We start from the raw sequence: 12,352 nt of genomic DNA on the forward strand, positions 1-12,352 counted from the left end.
AACAGAGGATGTACTAACGCGTTTCGCCCCTCTCACTGGGCATCCTCAGAGGCATCAAGAGAATGTAATATATGGACAATGTATGTGCGCTTATCATGTGTAAATAGTGGATGTAATATATGGACAATGTATGTGCGCTCATCATGTGTAAACAGAGGATGTAATATATGGACAATGTATGTGTGCTCATCATGTGTAAACAGTGGATGTAATATATGGACAATGTATGTGTGCTCATCATGTGTAAACAGTGGATGTAATATATGGACAATGTATGTGCGCTCATCATGTGTAAACAGTGGATGTAATATATGGACAATGTATGTGCGCTCATCATGTGTAAACAGAGGATGTAATATATGGACAATGTATGTGTGCTCATCATGTGTAAACAGAGGATGTAATATATGGACAATGTATGTGTGCTCATCATGTGTAAACAGTGGATGTAATATATGGACAATGTATGTGCGCTCATCATGTGTAAGCAGAATATGTAATGTATGCATATATTATATTTAGTATATGCATGATGCATGTGTGCTTTTGTCATGTGTGAACAGAGACCATAAGATACGCAATATGCGTGTGATCGCATTATGTATAAACCAAGGCCGTTCTGTACATACGTGCACTTCAGCGAGAAGTGTCCTCCATCAAACAGCATGCACACCTGTAGCCCTGACTTATTCCATTAGCCCCTTATTACCTGCGTCCACCAAAAAGACTGTATGTCAGTAATATGGACTATATCATGCGGCTCAGTTGAATTGAAGGAAAAGTTAAAGTGCCTCTAAAGTCAAAAACATTTATTATTTTCGCCATATGCGTCCAGCTGGAGCGATTCCCTTTATTGCTGTGTTTATATTTGTAAAAAAGTATGCAAGGCCATTACTGCTAACAAAGCCAATTTAGGACATTATAACATCGCCATCTACAGGTTCCATTAGGGTAGTGCAAGAAATACCGATGTGTAAGTTAGTATTGCTAAACAATCCCTGTTAAACTATATCCCAGTCCTGCTTAATGTTCCTCATGAAATTATGTCCGAATTTTGTAAAGTAAAATAAACTTTTTTCCTGTTTTGTTTGTATCTCCTCTGCACGCTCCCCCCATGCACCTGTGTTATTTCTGTTTCTGGAAGAAGAGTATGATCAATGTATGTGTATTGCTGTCATTTGCACCTCTCTATTAAAACTAAAATTCCCAGTATGCATGAGCTGTGCAGTGTGGGTGATGAGATTATGAACGGGAGTGATGACTGTCATATTCATTAGAATGGGCGTGTTTGTTTCTTCTTTTATGTGCCAGGGCTGGTTGCCTGAGCTTGTCAAGAACAAGCTGAGGTGGGTATGAATAGCTATGAAAGCACTGAATATTTTGTGTGTGTGTGTATATATGTGTGTGTATATATATATGTGTGTGTGTGTGTGTGTGTGTGTGTGTATATATGTGTGTATATATATATATGTGTGTATATATGTGTGTGTGTATATATGTATGTGTGTACATATGTATGTGTGTACATAGATATACATGCACACACTCCTGTACCTGTGGAATCCATATACCCTGCATTTTACTACATGTGAACACTGCAATGACTGACCTCATATGTCAATTGAACAATGTCATGCAGTGAGAAGACTGAGTGGTTGGTCATGGGAGGGCAATCAGTATGAATGAAGATGTGGTTGGGCATAGGCAGCTTTGGGGGGGAAAGGGAATGGGGGCAGGAAGTTCTTTTTATTTTTTTTGTTTGCTTTTTTGCAGAACTTCCCTGTATTTTCCTGGAGCAGTAAAATTCTTATTAACATGTTTTGTTGTAGGAAGAAGGGATTTGGAGGCACTGCTGGCATGGCTTTTGTAGGCACCGTGTGTTCCAGGAGCCACGCTGGTGGCATTAATGTGGTATGTCCTATGTGTTTTAGTATTATAAAAATGTCCCTTTGGTTGTTAAAGTATATTACTATAGAGATGGGTAAGAACTGTGGGCACACTATGAACATTTAGATTAGATAATAACATATTGTTAGTCAAAAGTAATTTAAAGCTGAGCTCCATCACTACATTCCAGGTGATCTAGTTCTAGATGACTCTGTGGGTTGTTTCAAAAGATGCTGAATGTGTTTCTATATGCGCACAATATACAGTAAATGGCTATTCATAATATTTTTATAATAATATAAGTTAAGCCATCCAAAGACGGTTCGAATCTCGGCTGGTTCAGCAGGGTTTTGAACCTTGTATGGGCAGGCTGAATGATCAACTAGGGAACAACCAGTCAATCAATCAATTGATCAACTTGGGTGCAAGCAGTCTGTCGGATTTTAGATGCGATTATTGCTAGAGGCTGTTACGGCCACTAGCCGTAATCCCTGTGTTCTCCCTGTAGTGACAGCTCCCTCCCCCATATACCGGAAGAACACAATGGCTCCATGTGATGGATTCCCCCATTAACACTGGCTATATTGATGGGCAAAATTGCTCCATCTATGGCCAACTGTAGTAACGTTGCAGAGTATTGATCCAGGTAGTTTCCTGTAAAGAGATTCTTTTGCCCTGTGTTTGTGTAGATTGGGTCACGCTTTACAAAAGATTTTTTGTCTTTTTCTGGATCACCTGCAGTTTTTTTTTTGTTTTGTTTTGTTTTTTCAGCTAAATATGTGAGCTACAAACTGACACTTTTGTTAATTAAAAATGTTTGTGTAGAATGATGAATTTATCTCCATTTTGTATTGTTTTACAGTTTCCACATCAGAATGTACAATCTTTTTCTTCTATTGTTGCTCATGAACTGGGACACAACCTGGGAATGAATCATGATGACGATCGAGGCTGTTCCTGTCCTGTACCATCGGGCTGTATCATGAACTCTGGGGCCACGTAAGGGTTCAATTTCTTCATGATATCCTATTAGAGCTTAGCTCTCTGCACCAAATAAAATTACTTTTAGAACTGAAATCCAGGCAAACCATACAACAAGTACAGCAAGGTTGGTGACCTCACTTGTCTTTACTGCAATTAAGCAATACAGCTAGGTTACTGCCCCATCCCCAACCTGTGATTGGACTGTGAAGGAGCAGCAGAAGTCTTATAACTATTTCCTGTCCGGCCCATGTACATAAATGGCTGGATGGGAGCAAAGCAGGAGCGGGTTGCCGTTCAGAAACGTACTCCCGCATTTCCTGCCTGTGCGCGCTCCCTGGGAGCACGGCGCACCGTGATCCAATCGATGTACGGGACCTCTGTGTGAGGTCCCGATCATGTGATCACTGATTGGCCAATCAGTGATCACATGCATAGTAGTAAGCAAGATGTCACTTCCTGACATCATTGCTTGCTACTTGTGAAATCTGTGAATGATCACAGAAATCTCATGGTACAAGGCTATTCACAACAGCCTTGTACCATGTGACAAGCTGTGATCAATCACAGCTCACACAGTATTTCTCAATGGCTGAAAGAATGCAGTCAAAGAGGATAAAGTATTGCTTTTACAGCCTTCAGTGTAAAAAAAAAAAAAATCATCACCCCCCACAAGTAGTACAGTGTCACTATGGTGACGCTGTACTCCTAGGGTGACGTTATGTTAAAAAAAAAAAATAACATAATATAAAAAAATAAAATAAAAATGCAAATCACATTTTTGAAAAATTATATAATTTGGTTATACTCTAATATGGGTTTTTTTTTGTTTACTAAAAAGATCGCTGAATACATTTTGGCCAAGATTTATGAAGAAAGATTATTTATTTGCAAAATTTTATAAGAAAAACACTTTTTATTTTTCAAAATGTTTGTCTTGGTGAGTTTTCAATACAGTTGTTCAACCTTTATGGTTCTGCAGGGGCTCCAAGAATTTCAGCAGTTGCAGTGAAGATGATTTTGAGAAGCTGACTCTGAACAAAGGTGGAGGCTGCCTCTTGAATGTGCCCAGCCCAGACGAGTCATACAGCGCGCCTTCCTGTGGGAACAAGCTGGTGGACCCTGGGGAGGAGTGTGACTGTGGGAATGAAAAGGTCAGACAAAATAGAAGCATGGAATCCTTTTCATAAATGATAGATGACCCAAATATTACTTCAATCATCAATATAACTTGTTATAAATACTCTGTCAGGAATGTGAGAAGGATCCATGCTGCCAGCCTGGGACCTGCAAGCTGCGCTCAGGAGCTCAGTGTGCCTACGGATCCTGCTGCCAAAACTGCCGGGTAAGTACTTTAGAAGTATCTTAAATGCTTGTGTATGTGTAGCTTATGAACGATTGTGGCTGTGCACTGGGCAGTGCCCTCTGCTCTGTTCAGCTGACAATAGCAGGAGAAGCCACCCCATGTAAGATATTCAAGTTTCTCAAGTCTTAACCTTACCAGGACTATTAATTCTTTGCTTGTGACATCGCTGGTGCTTGGTAACTGTGCTGTCACATGGAGTGAGTCACATGCTCACCCATACCTGGAAGTACTAAGCACTTTCTTTGGTCCAGAAAACACTATTTTGGGGAAGTTAATAAAAGGTGAGCATATTCTGCTTGGGAGGATTATATTGGCAAAGTGTAGGTCTACACAAGGGGAAGCATAATTGATTTTGGTGCATTTTTTATTCTTCCTGTAAAATAGTGATTTTCTATTTAAGCATTTTTAATAGGGTGCATTCAGAACAGTTTGCAAAGTATGCAGCAGGGCCGGATCTAGCCCATCTATTCTGGAGATGCAGTGAAAAAAAAAAAAAAAGTCAGGGGGCATGATGTCAACACTGAGTGTGAGTCACTGACAGTCTATCACACAGTGTCACGACCTGGGAAACACCAGTATGTATTAGGCTGTCCTTAGCTTAGGATGATTAAACGGAAACTGTGCTCCTTTATATCTAAAAGAAAAATGTCACCAGCACACCAAGGAATCCTCAAAAGGGCCCGAAGCTTTATTTAGTGGTCACATAATATCAACAGCGGCACCGTTTTGGAGCCACGCAGGGCCCCTTCGTCAAGCATTTGCCTGGCGAAGGGGCCCTGCGTTTCTCCGAAATGTTACCGCTGTTGATATTATGTGACCAGTAAATAAAGCTTCAGACCCTTTTGAGGATTCCTTGGTGTGCTAGTGACATTTTTCTTTCTGGATTGTTTGCAGTTCCCAGCCCATGGTTACTACAGACCCAAACACCATTTATAGCCACTTGCAGGAATGTGTGCTTTGGGAAAACTACATTTTGACATTTATATCAGAAGTCCCTATGAGAGTCCCCCTTTATATCAGGAGTCCTCATCAGAGTCCCCTATTATATGGGGTCCTTATCACAGAGCCCTTTTACATCACGGTCCCCATCAGAGTGTCCCCTTACATCAGGTGTCACCATCAGAGTTCCCCCTTACATCACTTGTCCCCAACAGAGTGCCCCCTTACATATGATCAGTTATCCCCATCAGAGTGCCCCCTTACATCAGGTGTCCCCATCAAAGTGTCCACTTACATGGATTGTCCCCATCAGTGTGCCTCCTTACATCAACAGTTTGCATCAGATTGGCTCATGGATCAGTGTATGCACTTTCAGAGACCTTGGGGGCACAGCTAAAATCTGAGGAACAGTCATCCCAGCACCCCCCTATATCCAACCCTGGTTTGCAGGCTTTTCTCGTAAGAAATGCCAGCACTGCAATGTAGATGCCCTGTGTTGAGCTGAATAGGATGGGTCCCACTTGATTTGGCTCTGCTAAGAGAAAGGAAGATGATCGTTCTGTGTCATCTTATCTCCTCACCTCTTGAATGCTGTTATTTTGGTTTGTGCTCACCATTTCCTCGCTGTGACTGATAAATATGAGTTATTCATAATTCATATTTACCTGAGTATAAACATTTTGTGTGATATTTTATACAATACAGAGACATCATATGGTACAGAACTTGAAAGAAACACACGCATGTTCGATGATGAAGCATTTGGGCACCCATTGTCATGCTGCTTTGTTTTTTGCCTTGAAGTTCTTTATTTTATTACTATGGATGAAGATTAGCAAAATAAAAATAGTAGAAACATTTATACCAAAGAAACATTGATGTGTATGCGGGTTAATATGACTTTTCTTTCTTGTTATGCCTTTTTAATATTTTACTGTTTTTAATCCTTTATCTGAGCTGATCATTGTTTTTTATGTGTCACTCTGTAGTTCGCTCCAGGTGGTACCGTGTGCCGTGCTGTGGCCAATGAATGTGATCTTCCGGAATACTGCAACGGCTCTTCTCCATTCTGCCAGGCTGACGTATTCATTCAGAATGGAAACTTGTGTCAGAATGGCCAAGCCTACTGCTACAATGGCATATGCCAGTACTATGATGCCCAGTGCCAAGGAATTTTTGGACTCAGTAAGCTAATCTGCTTGTCAGACTTTAGGTCCCATATACAGTACTACCTCTTGTTTGTGTCCAGCTTGTACACACAGTTTGTTTCTCTCACCGCAGAAAGCACTTTAGGATAGTATAAGTATGGAATTGTTGTAGACCCAAACCGTGTCGGTGAATGTTGGGCTTTGTGTACATGGGCACTGCACAACAAGTCTTACTTAGAAAGAATGCAGATTGCAGCTTCTGACAACATTTAAAGTCCAACTCTAGGAAAAATAAAAATGCCACCTTGCAATGGAGCTGTGCCTGAACTGCAAGGGTTAAGTACTTGATCTTGCTTAGGTCTAAGGGAAGCAATTCTATTTGTCTGAGCCTCCAATTCTGCAGCAGCCGGAACTTTTCCTCTACACTCGAGTAGTGGGCTGTTCCTCACTGTCCCCTGGACCCTGCATTGGTCTTGATGGTGTCAGAGGACCAATCTCTCCTGTGTCTTTGGCTGCAAAGACACAGGAGAGATTAGGCTGTGGGGCCCAGTCTTACAGCACTGCAGGAGTAGATGAGCAGGTAAGTAAAATTTCTTTCCTTATTCCCATAGACCTATATAAGCATTTAACCCTTGCAATGCAGGAAATGGATTTTTCAAACCCTGGACAACGCTTCTGGGCCAAAGTATATTGAGGGCAACAATAGGCAGGACCTATTATTTTTGCCTCTGTTGATAGGACATGTTAGGATTTTGCTGAGCTTTTAAAGGCTTATTTATTTGTTTTATTACTTTTCTATTACTTACAGAGGCAAAGGCAGCTGCTCCCATTTGTTTCCGAGAGGTTAACTCCAAAGGGGACCGATTTGGGAACTGTGGTTTGCACGGCAATGTGTACAAGTCATGTGATGCCAGGCAAGTACCCATAATCAGAGCTGACCTTTGTTGCTTCAGAGACTAATATGGCCTGTAAATTGCAACTGGTTGTGGAATGAATGAATTGGCACTGAGCATATATCAGTTTCCGGAGTGGCAATGTTGAAGTGGAACATTTTCCAAATTTTTGGAGATCCAGCAATAAATCCAGGCGGACCAATACTGTTTGCCCGACAGGTTTTTACGCAGATATGATCAGATCCTCCATTATCCTCTACGGAGCAGCAGATGTACATGGACTTGTGTCTGTTTACACCCTCCTACATCTGATCCAATCCTGTCCGCTAAAAACAGATGGATGGGGATCCATTGCCCAGCCATCTAGCTGATCGGATGGCAGTCAGATGTAAACAAACAGGCAGTCAGTTGACATCTGACCACCCAAAAGAAGACAGCAGGCTGTGGCTGTGCCTGCTCTGCTCAAGCTGAGCAGACACGGACCAGCCAACTGCTTGCTCAGCGGGGATAAACGGGCAGATCTCCCACTGAGCAAGCAGACTCCTGGCGGAGTCTTCCCCGTGTGGGAAGGGCCTCAAGTACAAGTGCAGCTTTATACAGTAATCCCCCCAGCCGCCTTCCTTAGCTCCCCCTTTCCTTAGCCTACTTCCCCCTCCAATGTCCCACAGGTCCATTATCGCCTACTCCAACAGCTTTTTCCTATAAAAAATATAGTTCTGGCCTGCCTGCACTTGATCGTCCCACAGACATTAACTGTGTATACACTATTTGTGTTTGAAATTCTTCATGTAAAGAACATTTGTTTGATTTTCTAATCTTTAGTGGGGTCAAATCGATGTTAGTTTTCAACCACAATGGTTAGAAAATTTGAAGAAGCAGAATGGGAAATTTTTTGTAACACATTTCTGGCAATATATGTGGTTTTAATTTAGTAAGGCCCATTTATTCTAAAGTTAAATCTTAAAGCAAAACAAAACTACTTTCGAACAACATTCATGTCATCAAATGTACTGAGAATTTCCGTATGACTGTTTGAAAATCTACTAGTGTATAATCAGTTTTAAAAGGGACATTGGTCCCACGCTATGGGTACATGCCATTCAAGTCTATGGGAGGTTAGGAGCAATAGGATTTTATTTGCTGGCAGCAAGTAGTGCAAGAGGCTGCAGCCATCAGAGGAGGCAAGTATGGATCTGCCGGTGTGACCATTTTAAGCACCCCTGTAAGTTTTTAATGCTTACTTCCAACTCCTTTTGATGAAACGTTTGCTGGACTGTTAAAGGAAGTGAAAAAGTAATGGATCTACTGGCAGGATGAACAAGTAATAAAGTTCTGCTAAGGGTGTCGCTCAGAAAAAAAAAACTGCTGTGCCAATGTTGTGACAGACAGCATCATTTAAGTCATTTATTTTTTTTCTATACGTAATTTTGCTTTAATGCTTTGACATCAATAAATGTCTGTAGTGAAGGGTGCTGTCTTACTCTATGCTGTTTCTCTTTTTACTAACCTGTACTAAAGGAATGCTATGTGTGGGAAGCTGCAGTGTGAGAATGTGGACTCCATGCCTGTCTTTGGCATTGAACCATCAATAATCAAGTCTACCATCCAGGGCACCGTATGCTGGGGAGTGGATTTCCAACTGGGCACTGATGTTCCAGATCCTGCTATGGCCAATGAGGGCACCAAGTGTGACAATGGCAAAGTAAGTAGTAGACTGTCATCTGCTCACTACATGTTATTGAAAGTACCTGCTGAATTCTGTTTTCAAATCTATAGATTATGAACACTTTGTTTATTGCTAAGTATGTCAGTTGCATGCCTCCCAAGGTTACTTGTGACCTGAACAGTGGTACTGCTCTTTTCTGATGGGATCTCTGTATATCTATAAGTGCCATTCTGCTTTTATCAATTTTAAGCCGTCATTGGGTACCTTCAGATATGGTTCTCTAATCTTTGTTTTTGTTTTACTTTTTTTTTTTACAGATTTGCCAGAATTTCCAGTGTGTCAATGTGTCAGTACTGGGGTATGACTGTGATGTGCAGGATAAATGTGGAGGTAATGGGGTGAGTATTTGTATTCACATAGGACGATGTTTGGTCTCAAACTATGCTCTGCCCTGTATTCCCTTCAAAACCTTTGAAATTTACAAATATTAGCTGTGCTGTTAAAGCTGAAATTTTGGGACAATTCAAAACTACTCCGCACTGCAAGGGGGAATCGACACTGGCAAGTTGTAGGAATTTTAGTGATAATTGCTGCTCAATCATACAAATATCTGTGTATTAGACCAGCCTTTCTTAGCCAGGGTGCCTTGAGGGGTGCCTTGGCAAAATGTCTACAAATTGCCCAAAACTTGTATACAAGCCAGTGGGTGGACACGCCTGCCTTTTAGTTAATAATAAACCTCTAATGTTGGGTGTCCTACAAGTGTGGATGTATGAATGGGATGCCTCAAGATTGTTCAAAATTTTAAAGGGTGCCTCGGAACTACCCATAATTTTAAAGGGTGCCTAGGGACTACCCATCTTTTTTAAAGGGTGCCTTGACTGAAAAATGGTTGGGAAACACTGTGTTAGACAACTGATAATACAGATTGATAATCAATTATGTTTTTTAAACAGATCGTTTTTTATAGATTATATTTTCAATCCATATCATATGTGTTGCTTCGCTGAATAGTTTAATTGATTTTGAATCCCTTATTTGTGATTGTTCATATCAAAATTAGTCACAAATTGCTAAGAGTATGGCCACCTTAGGACTATCGATGGGTCTTGTGGAAGGCTGGGCATCTGCAGATGCAGTGTCCTTCTATGAAAGTTCCTAGGCACACAGTGGGGAGGGGGAGAAGATTAAAGAGTGGCATGATTTTTCATCGACAACAATTTTAATCAGTTACTGAATAAAACAAAGGATGGCTTCTTTTTTTTCAGGTATGTAACAGCAACAAGAACTGTCACTGTAATGATGGCTGGGCCGCCGCTGACTGCAGGAAGAAAGGCTATGGTGGAAGCATTGACAGTGGCCCTACATACAATGGTTTGATCATTTTGACTTTACTGTTTATAAAGTCCATCTCTGAGGAAAACTTAAACCCCCTCCCATCTTCTTCTCATTTTTTTGCTGCATCACTTCTGTGCTGGTCTGTCTGTGTCCCTTGTTCCCACTGTTCCCAAACATGGGGGCAGGTAAGCCAGTGTTGCTGATGTGCATGTCATCACTTAAAGTGGAGTTCCACTCACCTGTCAAGAACTAAAAGTCAGCAGCTACAAAAACTGCAGCTGCTGATTTTTAAAAAACAGCCACTTACCTGTCCCTCGGTCCCGTGGTGTCCCCCCTGCAGCTCGTTTCACCGGCCGTCCTGGATTCTAGGAGGCCGGCATCTTCATCTTCTTGCGGCTTCACAGCCGGGTACCCACTGTGCATGCGAGAGTAGCGCTGCGCTTCATGAATGGTCCTGTAGTCTTCTGGGACCTGTCACGTGTCCCAAAAGAATACAGGGAGGGAGGACACCTTCCGTTTCCGATCGCCTAGGCGATCGGAACGGAAATGGGAGCGGGTACCTGTCAAATTCAGGTACCCGCTGTCCCCCCTGTCAATCCTTAATGGGGAGCGGGGGAGCAGTCCTTTAGAGCAGAATGTCCCCTTTTGGGTGGAGCTCTGCTTTAAGTCTCTCTCCTGGATCCAGAGAGGACTCCACCACTGGACAGCCACTAGAAAGTTTCCACATTATGTGGATGGTGACGTGGAGACATGTAAAAGGACCTTGTCCTCTGTGCACAGAAGAAGATTTGGGATTGGGGTGAAACTTGATCAAATATATAGATAAGTAAAAGGGGCAAGCCCTGGAAGTAGCTTTACCTTTGTTTGGTTGTAGAACATCAGGAATGACTTGTGTTGAAAGAAACCTGTACTGAGAGAATAACAAAGGTTTCCATTTCTGTAAATGCTAGTTGCCTGTCAGTGACCCGATGCAAACATGCAGCTCTGGAGGAAAGTCAGCAATCCTGACATACTTTTTCAAAGTTAGTCACTCAACTGACGACTGGCATTTTCTAAAGTTCAGTAATGGACACGTGTATTTTCTCACTTCAGACCTTCTTATGGCCATTGGTTGTAATAGTGCTGCTTCAGAAAAAAAGGAATCCATTAAAACTTTTTTTGAAGCAGTTTGCAGAGAGGCAGGGATGTAAACCTGGGAGTTGTTTTGTGTCTCAGAGTTTGCAATACTTCACTCTAAGCTTGTGTGCTGAGTATTTCCTCTTCTGGGTTCTACAGCATCTTCTGCTGCCAGCTCTCCGCCCAGCATATCAGAAAATTCCCTATAGAGCAGTTCAAGAAAATAGACATTGGAATAGTTCGCAAGATATCCATCCAAATGTGACACCACACAAACCTTACGGAGACCCTGTCACCAGACCTGACTTTTTTTATTTTTAATCCTCAGAAATGTTCATCCTTAAAGCGGAACTATACTGCATCCTAGCACCACAAATCAAAAACACGGCCTGTGTTCCTGTGCAATTCCTGCACGTTCTCTTAAAGTGCTTTTTTTTTTTTCTGGCCAATAATTTGAATGGGCTGAAATCAGTCTCGCACAAAAAGTACTGCATGCAATACTTTTGGCATGGTACCATACAATCTGGTGCCAGCAAACGCACTGCATTTGTGATCTGTGTTTGGGGTGCTGTATTGGCACCCACAGCAGATTGCAGAAGCAGAACATTTTCCCGCACCGCATTCTGGTGTGACCTGACCCTCAAAGTACATTTTTATCTTTGCAGCCAAATTGCTTACAACACCTTACTTTATGTTTGTTATATTCCCCAATCACATGGGATATCTATAAAAATATTTAAACATTATTGCTTTTATTTTATCTATTTTGAAAACCCCAAAACTGAAAAATCTTACTTGACTTTCCCTTTCCATGTAGTGTTCAGGAGGGGACTGAGGGGTTAATGTTTAAAGTAATTAACCCTGTCCTTACTGTGCTACCAGATCTCATTATCAGTTGTAAATTAGATGCGCACACTGTCCCATCAAATTGTTAAAGATATCTAGGCTTGGGTGGTATTGTGAGTTTAAAAAAAAGTAAATCGGTTTGCCCCTCTTGTTGTGCTTTGAAATTGTTCAG

The 12,352-nt window shown here is 41.6% G+C and overlaps 1 protein-coding gene across 1 annotated transcript in view; it reads left to right on the forward strand.

Annotated features, from left to right (window-relative positions):
- The window catches only part of ADAM9 (ADAM metallopeptidase domain 9), a 170,897-nt gene that overhangs the window by 135,976 nt on the left and 22,569 nt on the right, over positions 1–12,352 (forward strand). Inside the window, exons 10-18 of the mRNA XM_089661303.1 lie at positions 1,830–1,911; positions 2,750–2,886; positions 3,851–4,022; positions 4,121–4,213; positions 6,163–6,358; positions 7,130–7,235; positions 8,733–8,916; positions 9,198–9,278; positions 10,149–10,254. Of these exons, the coding sequence (XP_089517429.1) occupies positions 1,830–1,911; positions 2,750–2,886; positions 3,851–4,022; positions 4,121–4,213; positions 6,163–6,358; positions 7,130–7,235; positions 8,733–8,916; positions 9,198–9,278; positions 10,149–10,254 (1,157 nt within the window). The remainder of the gene's footprint in view (positions 1–1,829; positions 1,912–2,749; positions 2,887–3,850; positions 4,023–4,120; positions 4,214–6,162; positions 6,359–7,129; positions 7,236–8,732; positions 8,917–9,197; positions 9,279–10,148; positions 10,255–12,352) is intronic.

This window comes from Staurois parvus, unplaced genomic scaffold (assembly GCF_062004578.1).
Source record: "Staurois parvus isolate SC_StPar_1 unplaced genomic scaffold, SC_StPar_1.0 ptg001328l, whole genome shotgun sequence".
NCBI classification, from domain to species: domain Eukaryota; kingdom Metazoa; phylum Chordata; class Amphibia; order Anura; family Ranidae; genus Staurois; species Staurois parvus.